The sequence below is a fragment of the Salvelinus alpinus genome, chromosome 6, assembly GCF_045679555.1.
Source record: "Salvelinus alpinus chromosome 6, SLU_Salpinus.1, whole genome shotgun sequence".
NCBI classification, from domain to species: Eukaryota; Metazoa; Chordata; class Actinopteri; order Salmoniformes; family Salmonidae; genus Salvelinus; species Salvelinus alpinus.
This window is the reverse complement of record NC_092091.1, coordinates 35,662,849-35,685,833: the sequence shown is the minus strand read 5'-3', so window position 1 is coordinate 35,685,833 and position 22,985 is coordinate 35,662,849. Positions and strand designations below refer to the sequence as shown.

General features: G+C 40.6%; 2 protein-coding genes across 9 annotated transcripts in view; both read left to right on the top strand.

The window, feature by feature from the left end:
• The window catches only part of LOC139578630 (ecotropic viral integration site 5 protein homolog), a 97,371-nt gene extending 94,529 nt beyond the window's left edge, over positions 1–2,842 (top strand). For all 7 annotated transcript variants that reach the window (XM_071406487.1, XM_071406494.1, XM_071406488.1 and 4 more), the window contains one exon: positions 4–2,842. In XM_071406487.1, the coding sequence (XP_071262588.1) occupies positions 4–312 (309 nt within the window). In that variant the 3' untranslated portion in view covers positions 313–2,842. The remainder of the gene's footprint in view (positions 1–3) is intronic.
• Positions 2,843–4,247: 1,405 nt separating this feature from the next.
• LOC139578632 (zinc finger protein Gfi-1-like) lies at positions 4,248–16,940 on the top strand. 2 transcript variants are annotated; one of them, XM_071406496.1, is made up of 7 exons: positions 4,248–4,355; positions 13,705–13,917; positions 14,444–14,635; positions 14,966–15,375; positions 15,534–15,671; positions 15,790–15,955; positions 16,186–16,940. In XM_071406496.1, the coding sequence occupies exons 2-7, from the start codon at positions 13,806–13,808 to the stop codon at positions 16,371–16,373; spliced, it is 1,206 nt and encodes a 401-aa protein (XP_071262597.1). In that variant the 5' UTR covers positions 4,248–4,355; positions 13,705–13,805; the 3' UTR covers positions 16,374–16,940. The 2 variants fall into 2 exon arrangements, with proteins under 2 accessions (XP_071262597.1, XP_071262598.1); XM_071406497.1 differs by lacking the exon at positions 4,248–4,355 and having other exon boundaries at positions 9,625–13,917.
• Positions 16,941–22,985: the final 6,045 nt, after the last annotated feature.

Sequence of the window (22,985 nt, the reverse complement as noted above, 5' to 3'; positions counted from 1 at the left end):
CAGATCCGCTGCTTAAAAGGCCAGAGGGCAGGCAGCATGTCCAATCAGCCCAGTTTTGACAGGATCCGCATCGTCAATCACTACATACCAGACGACGAGTCGTACCAATCCTCAGACGAAGACGCAGGCAAGACCCCCTCGCACCTGGACCCTCAGCAGAGCAGTAGCAGCCACACCAGCCTCATCAGGCTGCACCCCTCCCTGGATCTGGATAATAGGCTGGGGGATACAGACAGTGAGGGGGATGATGATGGGGAGGGTCTGGTTCTCACTGTGCCTCCCAACGGCACCCACAAACACACCACCGTGTGACCCGGTAACTGGGTGATGGGCACCATCGCTAGCCTAATGGAGGCTGATCAGGGCTGTTCTGATCTAATACAGGTGGTGTCCATGGTAGCAAGCCACACTCCTCAGGAGCATGACGTCTAAGTCTGTCTATGGGAGTCCAACGTAGGGAGCTTCTTGGAATGGAATCTTTGGAAGCTTGGAGTGGAACGTGTCATCTTTGTCATCAAGTGAAGTCATCGCAGAATCACACCTGTGGTGGAGTTGGCTGTTTTCTTTGTGTTACTCAGTTTGCTTTATTCTTGTTTTGCCAAAACCAGATTGAGGAGGATCATATCAGTGAGTTGCTCTGGTCTGATCCCCAAGTGGATGGATCAGAGAAGGACAACATGAAGGCTCTTTAGCTTCTTGAGCTCCACAGAGCCAGACTGACCACCAAGGGAGTGGATGGGGGTTACCCCATCTACGGTGACCTCACCCAGGCAACCAAACTATGGGCTCTCCCTCAGCCCCACAACACCAACCATGGTACAACAGACACAACACACAGAGAGACTGTGCAATAGAATGTTTTACGCTTTATGGTGATGATGACACTTCATTCAATCAGTTTTAATTTTTTATCGCATTTTTAAGTGAACCATCAAAAATGTATAGAGCCATTTTGTGTCTGTCTTTATCATACGGAGGGAATGATGTACTGGAGAGTGATATCTCTATTGAACATGGTTAAAGAGCCCCAGTATCAAACAATAACTGTGGTTATCCCAAATTGCACCCTATTCCCTATATAGTACACTACTTTTGACAGGAACCCTATGGGCCCTGGTCAAAAGTTGTGCACTTTAAAGGGGATAGGGTGCCATTTGGGATACGGATATAAAAACCTGCCGTATCCGAAGGTCAATGGGAATCCAGTATCTGTGTATATACTGTATATGTAAATAGTTGTTTTTTGGGGACTTGAAAATGTGTATCTAATGAATTATTGCATATCTAATGTTTATAATGTATTGTATTTTTAGACTGAAAGTGACATATCACTCTTAGTGTTGTCAAGACCCATGGATAACTGATTGCCAGACATTTCTTCCACAAACATGGGCTGTGTTCCGATTCTCTACCCTTCTCCAGAAGTGAGCACTCATTCACCTTCCCTCATACTTTTAAATGCATTGGATTGGTGCAAGCATGGCTGAAGGGAGTTTACAGCATTATTCCTTGCACCAATGCATTTCTTTTAAATCCATGTGGGGGAATGTGCGAGTCCACACTCCACGAGGAGGGTAGAGAATGGCAACGTAGCCAATCTCAATGTACTGTATGCGTTTTCTTATCTCATACTTATCTTCTCTGGCAGGATGATTTTCCCTTTGGAGGAAGGACTGATGTAGGATCATTGCATAATTTCATAGATTAGAATACATTTCAGCATGCTGGTTAATGAAAGCATGTACCTAACTTAAGTGAACCAACCATCCCAGATTTAGAGGGCTGATTTTAAAGTACTGCTCTTTCTAAGGTGGGTATCCTAGTCTGTTAATAAAATACAAAAATTACGGGACATAATGAAAAGTATGAGGACAGAGATCTGTGATCTGAGTCTTGTATGAACACCAATAACATTAAACAGAGGTATTGCTATGTTGTTCTTTTGCACTAAGTGAATGGCAGTCCAAGCCAAGGGAACATAACTTTATTTCCAGAATGCAATATATTAACATAAGAGTGAACAACACTTCTATCTGAAAATACTAAGAAGATCATTCTAAATGTTAGTCAAATGGTAAACTATTCCCTATACAGTGCACGACTTCTGACTAGAGCCCTGGATGAAAGTAGTGCACAATGTTGGGAATAGGGTGCCATTTGGGACGAATCCTAAGACATGTCCTGTTTTGTTTCCTATGTGAACGAAGCAAAGTGCATTGTGTCAAGTGTTACCAAAGTGTAGGAGCCGTTGTATAGGCCTGGTACCAAATCAGTTTGTGCTGTATAGCCTATAACTCCTATGGTCATTGTGATGCCTTGGAATGACAGCTCTGGGACCAGGCTGCAACTGTAAACCGTAGGCTCTGCCTGCCAGAGAAATAAGCACCACTCTGTTTCAAAAGGGATGAATGACATTGATTCATTATCAGGATTATCATAACACTAAAACAGCCTCCTCTAGGTTGAAAAATGACCAGAACAAGGGACACCTGATAATAGCTAGATTTGGTCATTTTTGACCGCAGTGGCCCTTTAAGACATTAGAACCACAACCACAGCCAAGTGTCTTTCTATTCAGAATGCACTGCAATCCTCTGACTCATGTTCAGATGGGTTTTTGTGATACTGTTGTGATATTACCTGGTTAAGTACTATGACAGATGGAATCCATATTTGGAGAGGTATTATGATGCAGTTTTGGCACTTTGAGGGAATAAAATGCATTTTAGAAGAGTAGTCTACATAAGGCAGCGAACCGTTAACACTATGGAATAATTCTTATCACACTCATGTATGTGAGATTGATGTGTGTGACGTCACAAATAAACTAACTATTTGATAACTGTTTTCAGTGTTTTTAGTTCTGTTATGTTAATGTTATAAATGGTGATTACAGATGTGCTGTAGTAGTCACCATGGTAGAGCGTATACAATTTCTTTCTCACTTCTAGTGCAGTATCATGTCATTGGTTTCCAATTTCTAAAATAACCTCAATAGTTTTGGGTTGCATTAGTGATGTGCTATTTCCGTGTGTGTGTGTGTGTGTGTGTGTGTGTGTGTATATATATATATATATATACACACACAGTTGAAGTCAGAAGTTTACATACACCTTAGCCAAATACATTTAAATTCAATTTTTCACAAAATTCCTGACATTTAATCCTATTAAACATTACCTTTCTTAGGTCAGTTAGGATCACCACTTTATTTTAAGAATGTGAAATGTCAGAATAATAGTAGAGAGAATTATTTATTTCATATTTTATTTATTTATTTCACATTCCCAGTGGGTCAGAAGTTTACATACACTCAATTAGTATTTGGTAGCATTGCCTTTAAATTGTTTAACTTGGGTCAAACGTTTCAGGTAGCCTTCCACAAGCTTCCCACAATAAGTTGGGTAAATTTTGGCCCATTCCTCCTGACAGAGCTGGTGTAACGGAGTCAGATTTGTAGGCCTCCTTGCTCGCACACGCTTTTTCAGGTCTGCCCACACATTTTCTATAGGATCGAGGTCAGGGCTTTGTGATGGCCTCTCCAATACCTTGACTTTGTTGTCCTTAAGCCATTCTGCCACAACTGTGGAAGTATTCTTGGGGTCATTGTCCATTTCGAAGACCCCATTTGCGACCAAGCTTTAGCTTCCTGACTGATGTCTTGAGATGTTGCTTCAATATATCCACATAATTTTCCTCCCTCATGATGCCATCTATTTTGTGAAGTGCACCAGTCCCTCTTGCAGCAAAGCACCCCCACAACATGATGCTGCCATCCCCATGCTTCACGGTTGGGATGGTGTTCTTCGGGGGGGGGGGGTTTGGGTGAAATGTTGTCAGAAGTTTAAAGATTAAAACAAAAATGTTCATTTTACCCAAACACATACATATAAATAGTAAAACCAGAGAAACTGATAATTTTGCAGTGGTATCTATTTTTTTCCAGAGCTGTATATCCTTATAGTCAAATGCATTAGGTATACTTGTTTTCTTTAGATTTTGGGGGGTGGTTAAAATTGTACAGTTAAAACGTACAACGGCCATTGAATAACACATAAAATAATTATACAGCACTTTGTGGCCCTTATTAAACTATATTAATTTGTATTTGCCAATTTGACGAGATTCACTGTAGAGCTTAGTTTGATATAGCGCTGTCAGTAGGTGATGCTCAAACACGACTCCCCTTTCTTTCATCTGCATAAATCTAGAAGTGTCTGAAATAACATTCAGGAAGTAAATCAGTCTGCTGCTTTTAGGAGGGCAACTTTCAGAGCTGCATGTCTAGCAAAGCAACTTTGTGTCAACAACACATAAGATCCTCCAGCGGCACTGGACCCGGGTTGTTCTGACAGGTCTGAGAAGCTTTCATTACGCTTGAACTCTGGTATATCTTGAACCTGCTCTGTGACTGTCAACCTATACATGTTTAAACCAATGGTATAGTATACCGCGTAAAGGGGACGCACATGGGGATAATATTACAATATTTTTAGGTGGGTGCTTATATTTGTCCTGTTTCACACATGTACAAGTGTATTAATACGCATGTGTGAATTGGAAATTGTTTGTTTTTTTGCATATCCCAACTCTCCCTGAGACACCCTACGATAGTGGGGTCATTATCAAAGGTCTGACATTATCAACGGCGACCGTGGAGCAATTAGAGTTTAGTGCCTTGCTCAAGGGCACATCGACAGATTGTTTACGTTGTCGGCTCAGGGATTCAAACTAGCATACACACTTTTAATCTCATTATTGATAAGAAAACATTTGAGCCTTTTATCTTAACATGTGGATGAGTTGCATAAAAACAGCACGCTGTCCCAATTTATAGCCAAGCGCATGCTGTTTTAATTTTTGTTGACGAAAAAATTATTTAATTTCCTTTATTAGAATACCCTGAAGTTGGCTGTACATTTATGACTCAGTAACGTTAGCTAGGTTTTTCATCCAATTTGTGAAAGATTTTCTTGCGAATATTTGTTGTGTGGTCCTCCCACTATGACTCCAGAAAGCATGCCGTTTATTAGGCTACAGATGAAATAAATGCTGAACTTCACAGGGTGGTGGAAGTGCACGTTCATGTGCTTGATGCTGATTTCCGATAAATACCGATGGTCTTATTCTGGTGACATGATGATCGATGCTTGGCTGCCTTTAATAACCATAGTAATCTAATTATGTAGGGAGTCTACCTGCACTGTATCTGCGAGCTGTTGGCTAGAGCACACATACCAACGACCAGAGTGGGCACGATCGCTATATAACTCAACATTGTTTGTGACAAAGCCATCAGTAGAGTAGAAAATGTGATGGAAACCCATTTTACTTTTTATTCGGAACATGGAAATGTAATGTGCACTTTATGCGCACAGCCTTTTGTCCGCAACAAATCAATTTGAATAAAAACACATCTCTGGTGGGAAAATGCACATATTGTTTTATGCAGATTTTAGGAAAATCGCATCCAAATCTGTCGCCAATTGGATGGAAACCTAGCTAGTGGCTGCATGTAATGAACATAATGGGCTTCGCCTCTGTTGAAGGAGTGTGTCAAACTTCGTTAATCCTCTCCTTTCATTTGAAAAGGCGTGCTGGATCCATGGCACAATACAGCCTGAACTATACAATATAGCCTGAACTATACAATATAGCCTGAACTATATGCATCCAACCTTTTTATGTGGGTAAAGTCTTTGAGCTGTTGGCTAGAACGCACGTGCGAATACCAGCGTGGGCCTACTCACTTTATAGGTTCGCAACACAATCTCACACTCAATTTGTGCAAATATGTCTCAAAAGTATTTCTGCAGATTTTGTGCTTTTTTTGTGTGGCTTAATTCGTGTGAAAATAAAACATTTTTGTGTAACTTAATTTTTAGGAAAATACACACATTTTTGTGCGACTTAATTCATAGGAAAATACATTTTTGGGTGAAAACTTTGGAACAATCTTCTGAAAGTTATTGGAGTAATGCATTTTGGACACTGCCTTATTTTTGTGTCCCACATTTATATAAAATACAAACGTGTTAACAACCCAATAGTGTTAATCAACCATGTTGTAAAAATTGTATTTGTCTAGTTTTGTTGTTGTTGTTGTGGTGTTGATATTTGATTGAGGAATGGGGATACATTTTCATAATGGGAAATTAATTCATCAATAAATGTGGGGAAACAAGGAACTGCAAAAAAAAGTATGTTTGGTTTAAATTCCCCTGGGGCAACTGCATGGTATTTGCAGCTATAAGGAGTCTGGATGGTGATCAATTAAGTCATATCAATGCAGTTAAACAGGTTCATGTAAGATCATGAATTATGTTGACTTGCACTTATGGCGTTTCCAAGGCCATTTCATGATGATTATTAAGGTCATGTCAATCATGTTATACACTTAGGATATTGTAACAAGGCATATGCCAGCATCGTAGGCCTACTGCCTCAGCCCAGAGGCCTACTAGGCTTTCATGGCAACAGCCGTTAGAGCTCACTTTGCCACGTCTGAGCCCTGCTTGGAGTCCCTGTTGCAGCTTTCACTTTCTTCCGTTACATTGGTGGCAGCGTTGGGATCACGTCCAGCTCACGTCTAGTTAAGTGATCTAGTGGTGGGAAGCATTCTGTTCTTCAACATTGTGTTGGGTGTAATTACATTGATCTAGTGAACAATGGATAAGCAACAATGGGCATGACGGATAGAAGTAGTCACTACAGGTGTGATCAAGCCTTACATCAAAGTTGCCTGAAGCTGAATGGAAAGTGCTATGCCCTGACCAGTTATTCAGAAGAAAACCCTCTGTTACTGTGTAATTTACATACGTTAACTTACCAGTGTGGACCCAAAACCAACACATTCTACACATTTACAAACTGCCTGTTTAAATGTTATTACAACCATGGTGTTATACACTGCTCAAAAAAATAAAGGGAACACTTAAACAACACAATGTAACTCCAAGTCAATCACACTTCTGTGAAATCAAACTGTCCACTTAGGAAGCAACACTGATTGACAATAAATTTCACATGCTGTTGTGCAAATGGAATAGACAAAAGGTGGAAATTATAGGCAATTAGCAAGACACCCCCAAAAAAGGAGTGATTCTGCAGGTGGTGACCACAGACCACTTCTCAGTTCCTATGCTTCCTGGCTGATGTTTTGGTCACTTTTGAATGCTGGCGGTGCTCTCACTCTAGTGGTAGCATGAGACGGAGTCTACAACCCACACAAGTGGCTTAGGTAGTGCAGTTCATCCAGGATGGCACATCAATGCGAGCTGTGGCAAAAAGGTTTGCTGTGTCTGTCAGCGTAGTGTCCAGAGCATGGAGGCGCTACCAGGAGACAGGCCAGTACATCAGGAGACGTGGAGGAGGCCGTAGGAGGGCAACAACCCAGCAGCAGGACCGCTACCTCCGCCTTTGTGCAAGGAGGTGCACTGCCAGAGCCCTGCAAAATGACCTCCAGCAGGCCACAAATGTGCATGTGTCAGCATATGGTCTCACAAGGGGTCTGAGGATCTCATCTCGGTACCTAATGGCAGTCAGGCTACCTCTGGCGAGCACATGGAGGGCTGTGCGGCCCCACAAAGAAATGCCACCCCACACCATGACTGACCCATCGCCAAACCGGTCATGCTGGAGGATGTTGCAGGCAGCAGAACATTCTCCACGGCGTCTCCAGACTCTGTCACGTCTGTCACGTGCTCATGTGCTCAGTGTGAACCTGCTTTCATCTGTGAAGAGCACAGGGCGCCAGTGGCGAATTTGCCAATCTTGGTGTTCTCTGGCAAATGCCAAACGTCCTGCACGGTGTTGGGCTGTAAGCACAACCCCCACCTGTGGACGTCGGGCCCTCATACCACCCTCATGGAGTCTGTTTCTGACCGTTTGAGCAGACACATGCACATTTGTGGCCTGCTGGAGGTCATTTTGCAGGGCTCTGGCAGTGCACCTCCTTGTACAAAGGCGGAGGTAGCGGTCCTGCTGCTGGGTTGTTGCCCTCCTACGGCCTCCTCCACGTCTCCTGATGTACTGGCCTGTCTCCTGGTAGCGCCTCCATGCTCTGGACACTACGCTGACAGACACAGCAAACCTTTTTGCCACAGCTCGCATTGATGTGCCATCCTGGATGAACTGCACTACCTGAGCCACTTGTGTGGGTTGTAGACTCCGTCTCATGCTACCACTAGAGTGAGAGCACCGCCAGCATTCAAAAGTGACCAAAACATCAGCCAGGAAGCATAGGAACTGAGAAGTGGTCTGTGGTCACCACCTGCAGAATCACTCCTTTTTTGGGGGTGTCTTGCTAATTGCCTATAATTTCCACCTTTTGTCTATTCCATTTGCACAACAGCATGTGCAATTTATTGTCAATCAGTGTTGCTTCCTAAGTGGACAGTTTGATTTCACAGAAGTGTGATTGACTTGGAGTTACATTGTGTTGTTTAAGTGTTCCCTTTATTTTTTTGAGCAGTGTATATCGAATAACCTGACAATGATCCACACCATATGGGTAGGCAAATCATGTAAGTGTGTTATGCAGCAAAACACAAATATCCTTTTTTGGGACGCAAACCAGTAATATGATCTGTTGATCCATCCTGTTCTGATCTAATGAGATGGATGGAGGATTTTCTACGGCCTAGAATTGAGGCCTTTCCCAGTCATGATGGACGAAGCTAGGCACCTCTTGGTTCTCATTGGTGGGGTTATATGTCAAACTCTCCTATACCACTTTGCCCAACATGTTATACCCCAGAGGTTGTAAATAAACTATTTTTAAGGTGATATAACTTGTTTTATTATAGGGCTGTGAAACCCATAGCTTCAGTCTGAATGGCTTCAGACTGAATGGCTTCAGACTGAACATTTCTCACTGGAAATGTCTGTTGACATTGAACATAGCTTAGGGTTATGGTATTTAATTCATTTCAGACTCTCCTATGCCACTATTCCTATAGGTTGTAAATAAACCCTTTTTAATACTTCTTAAGGATCGGACCCTTCATCTCAATTTCCGCCTAAAATGACATACCCAAATCTAACTGCCTGTAGCTCTGGACATGAAGCAAGGAAATGCATATTATTGGTACCATTTGAAAGGAAAAACTTTGAAGTTTGTGGAAATGTGCAATTCATGTAGGATAATATAACACATTAGATCTGGTAAAAGATAAAACAAGCAAAAAACATGCATTTTCCATATTTATTTATTTTTGCATCATTTTTTAAATGCAAAAGTAAGGCCTTACATTTACCTAGGAAGATGGGTGTAAGTTAGATGTTGTCCACAAGACGACATCAGTCTGTGTGTACAGTTTGATACATTCAAGAATGAGAACTCTACATAATATTTTGTATGAAGTCTCCCAGGTGTCCTTCACAAATTTGCCCAAATGTACCCAGGAGGCTGAATTGTTACATATATAAATTTCCAAGTACATAACTATAGAGAACATAAACAAAATGCTATGGCAATAGACAATTAAAGTTTACACACTCCAGGAATGTCATACATGAGGAATCATTAGCCTCCCTACATTAAAGGTACTAACCTTCACACCTCTAGATGGCCGGGTGGGGGTGGGTGTGGAGCCAGAGACAGCAGAGGGGTCAGACTGGAGAAGACAGTTCCTAAATTTGAATGAGTGGGGTATGGAGTACTTGAATGTGGTGTCTTTTCTAAGTTGGCTCCCACAGGTCAACTTACTCTCTACCACTATTGAGGTACAACAACAACAAAAAATCAGTTAGAACTCAAGTTTACTATTACTTATTTTATTTAACCTTTATTTTAGCAGGGGGTTGAGCACTGCATCAATACATCAAATACACAACACATATCTAGAAGCATATACACTTCAAAAGTTTGGGGTCACTTAGAAATGTCCTTGTTTTTGAAAGATAAGCACATTTTTTGTCCATTAAAATAACATCAAATTGATCAGAAATACAGTGTAGACGTTAATGTTGTAAATGGCTATTGTAGCTGGAAACGGCAGATTTTTTTAATGGAATATCTACGTAGGCGTACAGCGGCCCATTATCAGCAACCATCACTCCTGTGTTCCAATGGCAGGTTGCGTTAGCTAAGCCAAGTATATAATTTTAAAAGGCTAATTGATCATTAGAAAACACTTGCAATTATGTTAGCACAGCTGAAACTGTTGTTCTGATTAAAGAAGCAATAAAACTGGTCTTTAGACTAGTTGAGTATCTGGAGCATCAGCATTTGTGGGTTCGATTACAGGCTCAAAATGGCCAGAAACAAAGCACTTTATTCTAAAACTTGTCAGTCTAGTCTTGTTCTGAGAAATGAAGGCTATTCCATGTGAGAAATTGCCAAGAAACTGAAGATCTCGTACAACGCTGTGTACTATTCCCTTCACAGAACAGCGCAAACTGGCTCTTCCCAGAATAGAAAGAAAAGTGGGTGGCCCCGGTGCACAACTGAGCAAGAGGACAAGTAATTAGTGTCTAGTTTGAGAAACAGACACCTCACAAGTCCTCAACTGGTAACATCATTAAATGGTACCCGCAAAACACCAGTCTCAACGTCAACAGTGAAGAGGCTCAACGTAAGGCTACTATTATTATAATTATTTTGGTGACTACTTGGTTGATTGACAATGTTGGGTTGTTTGCATGTTTGTTTTTACATATAAATACATTTGGGGCACACACAAAATGGCAGTGTAGAACACCATTGCCCATCATGCATTGTTCTAACAACTTTCAAAAGATTGTTCCGAAGTTTCCCCCCAAAATGTATTTTCCTATGAAAGAAATCACACAAAAATGTGTCTTTTCACGCTAATTAAGCCACACAAAAACGCACAAAATCTGCTGAAATACTTTTTGTACATATTTGCACGAAGTGAGTGTGAGATTGTGTTGCGGCTAAAGCAAAAATGTTGGTAAGAAAACTCAGTAGAAAACTCAGTAGAAAACTCAGTAGAGTTAAAAATGTGCTGGATTTTTTTATTCTGCACATGGGAATTTAATCTCAAAAGGTATTTTTAAGTGCACTACGTCACTCACAGCCTTTTATTCGCAACAAGTAGCCTACATTTGATGGAAACACATATCTATCTGCCTAAGGTTCTTCGAAAAACTTTGAGGAGCTTACAAGAACCCTTTTTGAACCCCTATTTTATTTAGTGTGGTAAGAAAATGCTAATATTGTTTTTATGTGGATTTGTGAATATTTGCATGGAAATCTGTCGTCAGTTGGATGGAAACCTAGCTAGTGTCATTGATTCAAGCCTTCAATTTTGGGATTCTATTGAACATTTCAATAGGCAAACACTTGTATTTTAAAAACAAAGAAGTTAGCCTAGTAATTATAAATATTTCAGCAATTATATTTGTTTGTACCCTACTCCATAAAATAAAATGAGCCTATTACAGAAAACCTTATGCACATAAAACAGCTGATAACCCATACTTACAAAACATCTGGAAAAATACACCAAGGACTTGTTTCATAAACTGTGCATAGAGGTAAAACAAATAAATTAGATGACTGGTTATTTCGTTTGAATGGGGACACCTACAAGAAACGCTCTACCAATGCTCCTTGTGTGGAAAGAGTTTTACCAAGTTAGGGGGCCTGATTAGGCATGACAGGACACACTCAGGAGAGGATAAAACCTACCACTGCTCCCATTGTGGATAGAGATTTAACTACAAAACATTGAATGTATAGGCCTGATGCTGAATAATGATAAATGGCCTCATAATGTATGTTTATTCATATAAACAAACAACAATAACTGATAGGCCTTGCATTGGTGTTGCCAAAGGCATTCATAAGATTTTGGGTGGCCTATCAGATTTAATAACCTCAACTCTTAGATTTTTTTGTGCTATTATGTTAAATTAGAAGTCTATATTTAATTGCATTCAACGTTTTTCCATTGAAATGGGTTAATGTACAATGATTTGCTTGGATTATGCTAAGCATTTCAAATAACGTTTGTGGTTTGATGAGTTGAATAGATTTTCTAGGCTGCTATGTGAAAGAGAAAGTCAAATTGCACCACAATTTGGGCAATGGTTAACTCGCGTCAGTGTATCTTGTGTTTTTATCGGTAGCCTGTCTTATCTCCTCCAACCCAATGCAAGGTCCGGATGCAGCGGTGATGTTTCTAATCGACAGAGGGCATATGGCGCTTTGATTTCCTGCAAGTCACTGGTGTTTTTTCTACTGTATCATGGTCTGGAGGACCTGCCTGCCTTCCTGCGCCTGATAGAGTACTTCTGCATTAACTGACAGAGAATTAACTGAAAACATGCTATGTCATATGAGCCTGGTCTTAAACAAAAATTAGTGACTATTAAATGTTTTAAGTCTATTGCTGTCAGCACTTTATTGTCTCACTTCAAAGTTCATAAACGAATAGGCATAATCAATTATTTAGTCTTTGTAGACTAAATGGTATCTGCTATAGGGCCAGCAAATCGTACCAACATTGCTATTTCGTTTTTCTTTATTTGTTCTTACTAATTTAATAACTTTTTTTAATTTTCTACGTAATTTCAAAGACAATACAGGCCTATACATATGTTTGGTTTGTTAATAATTTCACCTGTCGAATGTGAAATGTTTATCAAATGGATAGGTCTGTCATGTATGGACATTGAAATTATGTCTTTTCACTGCACCAATACAACAATTTCAATTATTCTGAATGGCACGGGCCAGCGGCTGGTTGAAACGTTCTAAATGTGACGTACAGATAGTCTCGGTCCCACTGGTTGTCTGGCGTGTGAGCTCCAGCTGAATGCGCTCGCTGCATGCCTTATTGTTCTGTGCGTAATTGGGCCAGAACAGGTAATCAGCGGTCCCACTGTGCAGACAGGGAACAGACGTATCTGTTTACTCACTGAGCATATTATAATAATGCAGGAAATACGAAACTCCGGTGGCACCGCAGGCAGACGTGTGCAGTTGTCTGCAGCTATACGCCTGTATGGATGGAGACACGGACCAAATTGATGGTTGAAAATACACTTGTGAAGGACGCAAAACAATTCAATGCCGATGCAGTGTTATCATGTCATGCATGAGTCTTTTAACGACATTTCTTCATTCTACAAAATGCTATAGCCTATACTATAAACCAGTGATGGGCTATTCTGTGACGTGACTATTTGGTCACATCCACGTCCATACTTTGCCTACTATTCTCTGATTCTCATTCTCGTTCATGTGCAATCGATGACGGTAATATATGGATCCTGTACCATTATCAAGCACATTCTACATGTCTCATGATGACGAACGTGTGGCACGGTCCATAGCAACCCTGACTGACTGGCACCCTGGTGCTGCATACCTCGTTTCCTCTTTCCCCTGTCCTGTACTGCAGCTAGGGATAGGGAGGGATTAAGTAACACATTGATAAAGCAGTGTATCACTTATCCTGATTGATATGGGTTGTAATTCCCCCAGTAGAGATACAGGCTGATCCGTGAGATGGAGCTGCCTGGAGAGCAGTTGGTTCTGGAGGCGGACCAATCATAGCCCCCCGAGCGGCAGCAAACTGAGGAGGAGTTTCCTCTAGCCTAGGCACCTGTCCCTGAAAGGTCCCCACAACACCTGGCAGACGGGAGAGGGCGTGTGCGCATGCTTCACCCCCAGCTAGAACTCTCTTAAAGTTGACCACACATTGTCAACCAATAGTCTTCTAATCTTTTCAGGAATAAAACAGCAGCACCGCATCCCAGGAACAGAGGAGCAGATTGCTGTTGGATCGCCAGTGATTTTGGATATTAGAAAAGGTCGAACAAGGAGAGTGAAAATGCCTCGGTCCTTCTTGGTGAAAAGTAAAAGGGCGCACAGCTACCACAAGCCCCGCTCCTTAGAAGATGACTACAATCGACTGGATACTATCTTAGCTCATATATGTGCAGGTATGTGGATGTTATCTCCATGTTCATGTCTGGATGTTGTGTGAGGTGCACATATTTCATACCACAACCTCATTCGTTTTTCTGTAGCCTAATTATATTGGTATAAATATACACTTTTATTTGTCTTTTTGTACTAATTATTAGGCTATATTGTGAGGCATGGCTTCATTCAAAAGAACCTGCAATATATTATAAATATAAGACTATGATTTCTAATTTAAAGTCTAGCTATTAATTCAAAGAGATATATAGCCCATGTAGGCTTATCCTGTATCCAAATCAGAATGTATACCTTATTTTGATAGTTACGTTGACCTCAAAAGAATGAATTTGCAAATTATATCGTTATTCTTAATAACATATAATTGTGCTGACATTTCTAGGCTATTATTAACGTTATTTATATTTTGTCTTCTTAGAATAATTATTAAAGTGTTAGGCTATCATTATCAAAGTTGTATTTTTGTCGTTATACTTGTAAGCTAAGTCTACTTTAATAGGCTACTGCTCGTTGTAATTAAAACAGAGAATAGTACGATTCCAGAGGACTTGGATGCCTTGACTGGCGGCGATACCATCGCCGGGCTCTACCCGGACTCTCACCTGGCTGACACGGCTGATTTCTCCAAGTCCCCGCTCAGCTGTGGGGACAGTGTGTGCGGTCCAGTCTCGGATTATGAAGACTTCTGGCGGCCTCCGTCGCCCTCAGCATCACCAGGTAGAGATCTAGTCTGTGGTGCATTAAAATGTAGGCCTTTAGATACCTGAAAATGGGAGATAGTAGCAGACGCAATGATCCTCTTCATACTTTTATCGAAAAAAATATTTGAAACGTAATTTGATGTTTTGTGAAAGCCTCATATTACATAGGCTAAGTTAAACAATCATCATCAGACATATCACATCGAAAATCAACATGAGTATACTTTGAACTGAACATTTGTGATTACAATTTCACAATTTTGATGACGGGACATCCTGTTTGCCTGTCTCCATCCTGAGTTAAGAACAGCGCGCTAATCAATTATATTTATTTGCAACTCAACAGTAGATTCTGATAAATCCCTGTCTCCCTCCGTGGACGAGACACAACCCTTTGCTGTTCCATTCCGGCCCTATGCGTGGAACAGTTACTCTGGTTCTGACATTCGGCACCTGGTCCAGCAAAGTCTCCACCACCAGCACCACCATCCCATGGACCTGGACCGGAGCCCGGCTCTGGGTTACCATGGTGACCGGGCCATCGAACCGACCCTCTTCGAGGGAAGCACTGGACCTGAAAATTACAGTGATTACAGGGCCTCTGCCTGTTTGTTCGATAGAGCCACCGCCCCCGGGGTTGGGTTGTACTCGGAAGGGAACCTGCAGGGGAAAAGCTCAGAAATCAAGGCGGAGTCTGACCTTCTCTGCTCACGGCTAATTCTGAATGGTGCCTACAAGTGCATCAAATGCAGCAAGGTAAGATAATATATGCAAATGTAGAGAATTGAAACATCTTATGCTTGCAATGACTTGCTTGAAGATTTGTGGTTGTGGACACACTTTTTCCGGCATAATGATCACTATCTTTATCAACCTGTCACCATCACCCTCACGAATTTCAAACAACTCTGCAGGTGTTTTCGACTCCCCATGGGTTGGAGGTTCACGTTCGCAGATCACACAGTGGCACGAGGCCCTATGGTTGTGATATATGTGGCAAAACCTTCGGACATGCTGTCAGCCTCGAGCAACATAAAGTTGTGCACTCTCAGGTGACCATTCTAGAATCTAGACTATTCTCGTCTCGTTTGTCACTGATTATTCAACGCAAACAAGCAATATAGGATTTGTGTCAGATTTAGACTAATATTTGCCTATATACTTCCACAGGAAAGAAGTTTTGATTGCAAAATCTGTGGTAAAAGCTTCAAACGGTCGTCGACTCTCTCCACGCACCTCCTCATCCACTCTGATACACGGCCTTACCCATGCCAGTATTGCGGGAAGAGGTTCCACCAGAAATCAGACATGAAGAAACACACATTCATCCACACAGGCAAGTATACGTCAGAAATTGTAGTGTATTAGTAAACATACCTCGATGCAACACTAAATATGTTCATTGCGTAAACGGCCACCCAATGTGGCTAATGGTGAGAAGTCATGCCTAATTGACCTGCATTTTCCCTGAAGACCGGATACAATAAAACAAAAACAGCTTGTTTGCCTATATGGTTTGGCTATTAAAGGTAACATGACGGTTAATGTGTACATTTTGTCATGCAGGTGAGAAGCCGCACAAATGCCAGGTGTGTGGGAAAGCGTTCAGCCAGAGCTCCAACCTCATAACGCACAGCCGGAAACACACGGGCTTCAAACCGTTCGGATGCGACCTCTGCGGCAAGGGATTCCAGAGAAAAGTCGACTTAAGACGGCACAAAGAAACCCAGCATGGACTAAAAGCCTTAAACTAAAATCAAATAATGGACACCAAACACTATTCAACAAACCACTTTTTTGGAAACCAGAAATAAGCTAGTTATCCATTCCTCAAACATGTTAGACTATGACATACTGGTGGAGTATTGCAGAGGCTTTTGTGCAGTATAGGTTAAGACAAAACCGGTTTGAACCAGGGAGGGACATTATCTGAACCCAAAATATTAGTACAAAATAACCGGATAGGCAATATAACCACCAAGAAAGCGCAAAAACAAAAACAACAGACGAACAATTTCCAACGGACAGTTTGGAAAACAGCCCTTGTCTAAAGAATGTCACTTTGTTTTCAGTTGGACGCCATGGATGCTGGCACAACAGTCACTACAACAAGGCTATGTGATTTAATAAACAAAAGGGTTGTGCTTTTATTTTATAAACCAGAAATGTTTTCATTTTTTCATTTTCGTTCTTCCAATTCAAATTGCACATTTGTATTTTATATCAACCAGACTGTATATCCAGATGTCGTTTACTATAATGCTAAACCTTATTTATTGATCAGATTATCATTTGAATAAAATATGAAAACAGTAATCCAACATATTTTGAGAGTTTTGTTTATTTTTATTTTGTTTCGTAGCCTACTTCAAGGTGTTTCAAGCAGCAAAAGCCACGGATTACTCAAATACATATCACTGTCAACCCCAATACATTTTTTACTCAAATTTTAAGTCAAATAGTTGTAGTAAATTCAACTCAAACTCAACTGAAGTCATTATTACTTCAAATGTTTGTGGTACTGACTAAAAACTAAATAAGAAGTCACATGAACTCTATTTGTTTAAGTTATGATAACAAATTCACTTTTTCCCCAGCATACCCTGCAGGTCGATTTCTTGGAACTGTTTAAAAAAATAGTTTTTGCATGTACATTGAGTGATTGATTGATTAATCTTATGCTACACAAAGATAAATAGCATAACCTTTTTCTAAACTAATCCAGTCATTTAGTTAGAATTTTTGCACCCTTTCCTGAAATGGTTGTTCCTATTTAAATGGCTCCTCCCCAAACCTGGCAGTCATTATGAATGCAGATTGCTGGTGAATAAAATTAAACTGTTGGCTATCCTAACTCAGCTTGGATTCCAATAGGAATTACACATCACTTTGCAAGCCAGTGATTTGCAGGTATGGTTACAAAACGCTGGTATACTTCCTATGCAGGCTTTCCAGAAATCCTTTTTGGAAGATTCCTGGAAATCCTTCAACCAGTTTTTATTGAAAATCTGGGAATTCTGGGAAAGATATTGGAATTTTGCAACCTTTCTTCCAGGCCTCATGTGGCCTGTAAAACCATGAATTTCAGGCAACTGCATTAGGGTAAAGATGCGTCTCAAAATATGGCCTCATGAAATATGTCATGTATTGTCATAAAGAGTTAAATTATAATGATAACATTCGCCTAGGAACTCACTTGGTGAAGGCCACAGGACAGAAAATGTCAATAACCATGTCTCATGCCATTAACAAATATGGTCATGGGTGGTAACTACAATTCATTCCTCGAAAAGGCACACTGGAAAATGATATTGGAGGCATTGCTTAGTGAGGGCGTTACTCAAAATGTTCAAAATGATACAACTCAAATGTGGACCCCCTACACATGGTCACAGTGACTATCGGTTTGAGTAATCATTTTTAATGAACTGTACTCAGATATAGATGGCTTCTTCAACAGTTTTGAGTCATGCCAGCACATTGGGGTTTACCGTGTAGGTCATTCTGAATTCTTAGAACTGCCAATGTAAATATTCAGAACTTATTTTTCATTCGAGTTCAGATGATCTGCATTCGTTGTAGTAAATCTTTGGTCCAAATTACAAATGTACATTCATAGACAGAATACAACCCCTTGAAATGCATCTGTCTTTGAGGGGGACCTGTGATATTGTTAATTTTAGGCAAATCATTGAACTGAATAGTTTAATCCATTATTGTTATATTTCCACTGTTTGTTGTGATTGTCCTCGTGGTTAACCTTCAGTGAGTTTTAATAGAAAACATTTATCTTGTCTATTCATTGAGGTGTGTAATATTAATCGAAAAACTTGACTGAGCACAAATTGATTTGAAGTCTCTTTTAATAAGGCTATGTGAAAAAGTACCTATACAGCGGCCAGGTTTATTCTCCACTCCATGTAATAGGTCTGTAAAGTGCTTTCTTGCCGTTGGCTATTTTACTGGAAATCTGAGAGGAGACCACAAAATAAGTCGTGTCACAAAGGTCTTCAAGTGCCTTCAGACTGGAAGGTTTCTGTTCTCCCATTATTCATTAATCAAAACATCTTGCTTTCTTCTTGTTTTTATCTGATCCACGACGTTTTTTAAGGCTTTAGAGTTGACTGCTTAGTCATCTATTTAGCGAATATTTTCGGTTTGAATAAATAATTAGATGCTTAAACTATTTAGTTAACAGTTATAATTTTAAATCTAATTTTAAATGATATCCAGGAGTGGATAAAACCTTTTTTTATCATGATGAAAGCAATAAAATATAATTTTTACATGGATATTGGCATGGGAAAAATAAACTCGATTCCTCCCAGACCTAGGGTTCATGATGCTGCTACGTTTCATCTGTCAAAAGCTCCTATATACATTTGGTTTGTTTTTACCAAGGCAGTAAGGAGTCTTTTGTTTAGACCTCAAACATTGCCTGAGCGTATTAACCGTTAACTAATGCTTGGTATGTGGCTTTGGCCACTGTGTATAAAGCTCAGGTTGGGCACCTAAACCACCGCTGTTAGGATTACAGCTTGTTGGCGCAAGAGCGTGAAAAGTGACTCAGGTTGATGTGTAGGCTACTGATATCCCTTCAATTGAGGACAAGTCTAATTCATTTAGTCAAACATTTGTCATTCGAAAGTTGCTAACATAGAAATAGACCATGGGCAAAAACAAGTTGAATCGACGTTGTTGTGATGACTTTGAATCAATGGGGACAACTAATTTGATTTGCTAAAACGAATCAACATCAGGGCATTTCGGTTTTTTTCCACCCAACTTTTAACCTAAATCCAATGACATGGCGAATTTATTTAGTTGATTTCACGTTGAATTCACGGTAGTTGAGAACTCAACCAAATGTAAATCAAACTAGATGTTGAACTGATATCTGTGCCCATTGTGAGGACACATTATAAAACGAGAGAATGAACAGCAACAGCAACAAAAACAGTACAAAACAATACAAGCTACCCAGTCATACAAAATAGAACGCTAATCATAATCGAGAACATTGTAGCCCTTTCCTGCAGTCAAATGATCTAGTGGCCGCATGGGTTGAATGTTATTCATTTGTTTCATAATTTCATAATTAATAAACATAGTTGTTTAAAAGACAACAATAATCCGGTGTTTCTATGTCTAACGGTTTTGTTATAGTTCAGTCTTCTGTAATGTATATAAAGTGTAATATTGGGATGCAAACTCAAAATTGAATACATTTCAACTCTATATCTGACATGGTACAGGTGTCTTCTTTTTTTTTAAAGCCCATGTGTGAGAGGTGTACACTTTTTTTCAGCTAGATTTGTTTAAAACTACCAAGAAACCCTGATTTGGCCCACTGCAGTAAATAAAAAAACCTTCGATGTATATATTCCTTTAGTTAACATTCTTAGGCCTGACATACTGTATAGACCTATTTTAGTCAATTAGACAACATGCCATATCTTGGGAGGCCTATAGCCTACATCAATGTCATCATTTAATCTCCAGACAGAATTAAATCAGGAAGTGCTTGTTCAAATCAAATTGTATTTGTCACATGCACCGAATACAACAGGTGTAGTAGACCTTACCGTGAAATGCTTACTTACAAGCCCTTAAACAATGCAGTTCAAGAAATAGAGTTAAGAAAATATTGACAAAATAAAAAAAGTAAGAAATAAAATAAAAAGTACCACAATAAAATAACAATAACGAGGTTATATACAGTGGGTACCGGTACCGAGTCAATGTGCGGGGGTACAGGTTAGTCGAGGTCATTTGTACATGTAAGTAGGGGTAAAGTGACTATGCACAGATAATTAACAGCAAGTAGCAGCAGTGTAAAAACAAAGGGGGGGGGGGGTGTCAATGCAAATAGTTCAGGTGGCCATTTGATTAATTGTTCAGCAGTCTTATGGATTGGGGTAGAATCAGTTAAGGAGCTTTTTGGACCTAGACTTGGCGCTCCGGTACCGCTTGCCGTGCAGTAGCAGAAAGAACAGTCTGTGACTTGGGTGACTGGAGTCTTTGACTATTTTTTGGGCCTTCCCCTGACACCGCCTAGTATATAGGTCCTGGATGGCAGGAAGCTTGGCCCCAGTGATGTACTGTGCCGTACGCACTACCCTCTGTAGCGCCTTACGGTCGGATGCCTAGCAGTTACCGTACCAGGTGGTGATGCAACCAGCCAGGATGCTCTCAATGGTGCACCTGTAGAACTTTTAGAGTATCTGGGGACCCATGCCAAATATTTTCAATCTCCTGAGGGGGAAAAGGTGTTGTCTTGCCCTCTTCATGGCTGTCTTGGTGTGTTTGGAGCATGATAGTTTGTTGGTGATGTGGACACCAAGGAAGTTGAAACTCTTGACCCGCTCCACTAGAGCCCCGTTGATGTTAAAGGGGAACTGTTCGGCCCTCCTTTTCCTGTAGTCCAGGATCAACTCCTTTGTCTTGGTCGCATTGAGGTAGAGGTTGTTGTCCTGGCACCACACTACCAGTTCTCTGACCTCCTCCCTATAGGCTTTCTCATCGTTGTTGGTGATCAGTCCTACCACTGTTGTGTCGTCAGCAAACTTTATGATGGTGTTGGAGTCGTGTTTGGCTACGCAGTCGTGGGTGAACAGGGAGTACAGGAGGGGACTAAGCACGCACCCCTGAGGGGTCCCAGTGTTGAGGATCAGCGTGGCAGATGTGTTGTTGCCTACCCTTACAACCTGGGGGCGGCCCGTCAGTAAGACCAGGATCCAGTTGCAGAGGGAGGTGTTTAGTCCCAGGGTCCTTAGCTTAGTAATGAGCTTTGAGGGCACTACAGTGGCGACCCGTCATAGAGGGCAGGTGGGGCAGAGCCTGTTTTGAGCCCCACATTTTGTTTTATATGTGTCACATATCAGTTTGCAAACAATGTAAAATATATATATATCATTGAGTTAATAAAGCCACATACAAACATGGTCTCTTTTTTGTTTTTTTGAGTAAGGCAGGTCCAAATGCACGTGTTTCAGCCCAGCTCAGTGCTGTCTGTGATGGTGGGGCAATCCAGAAGAAAATACGGAGTATTGCGCCATGATCGGCTCAGTGTTCTGTCACTCATGGGGGAACTACATCACGCGAAGTCTCGAAAATTCTAGCCCTTTGGTTGCTGACAAGAGTTACATTAGAAGTGCCTATCCAAGAAGGCTCAAGGTCATTGGCCACAGATAAAATGACGTCAAATTAATTTATATGTACAGTAGCTTTGATTGAACTGATCATGTCAACGTCATACTTTCAAAATCTTAGCTAGCAGTCATCATCATGAATAAAGTCGACAATCTACTGGAAAATCCTTTTCAATCCTTGTCATATGAAGATAAATAATGAAGAGAAATGATGGTTAAAACGTATTGGTAAAACTTATTGATAAAACGTATTAACATTACAAAACAAGTTGGAAATCGCATATTCAACAATGAGTGGTTAAGAAGGAAGTGAGCACAGCACAACAAGGTGAGTCCAAAATTGTCTTGTATGCTGCTGCATAAATGATGTAATATGCCAGGGAGTTATGTATACTGTAGCTAAGAAAGTAATACTAAGTGCATGTTGTGTTGTAAGCTGTTAGTAGCCAATGTGCCTCACACTAATAATTTGGTCCCTTTTCCCTTCTTCATTTCGTCTACTGTTCTGACATGTAGCCTATGGCCTGTTTTAGAGAAATGTAATCATAGAATATTGTAAGAGCTTTCAATGACTGCTTATATGTCCCCATTATTTATCCTACGGTTCTGACTTGGTGTACAGGGAGAATATTGTAAGAACGGGCCATGTTCTGAATTCTGTTGCTGTACATTTCAAAAGTGCTGAACGAATAGTTATGTTGACAACGTCCGTCCTAGCTCGCTCATTAATGTCTTAATCAAAATGATGGATAGCCTCATATCTGCTCGTCACCATAGTTTGTACATCTAAATTGTCAGTTGAAACCACATTTGTTTAAACAAGTCAGCCTTATCAGCTATGTTTTTTTAAAAGGCAGTAAATGAGGCTGAATTAACTGTTTCGCTGCCAGACAAGGCTCCGTTGATAGCCAGGTGTAGCAGTGGTAAGATGTTGGGACTGCTATTTGTGGGCACCGTTTGTCACCGTTATAGGGCAATTAATGTATTGTTAGTGTTGTGTTGTGTAGTGGCTTTGCTGGAATGCATAATAAATAAAAAATAAAAAAATGTGTTTGGCCCACCAAGATTTCCATGCTAAAATTGCCACTGGGGCACTATGATGTTGAACGCTATGAACAGCATTCTCACATAGGTGTTCATTTTCTGAGAAAAAAAATAAATACAGTGCATTAGGAAAGAATTCAGACCCCTTGACTTTTCCCACATTTTGTTACG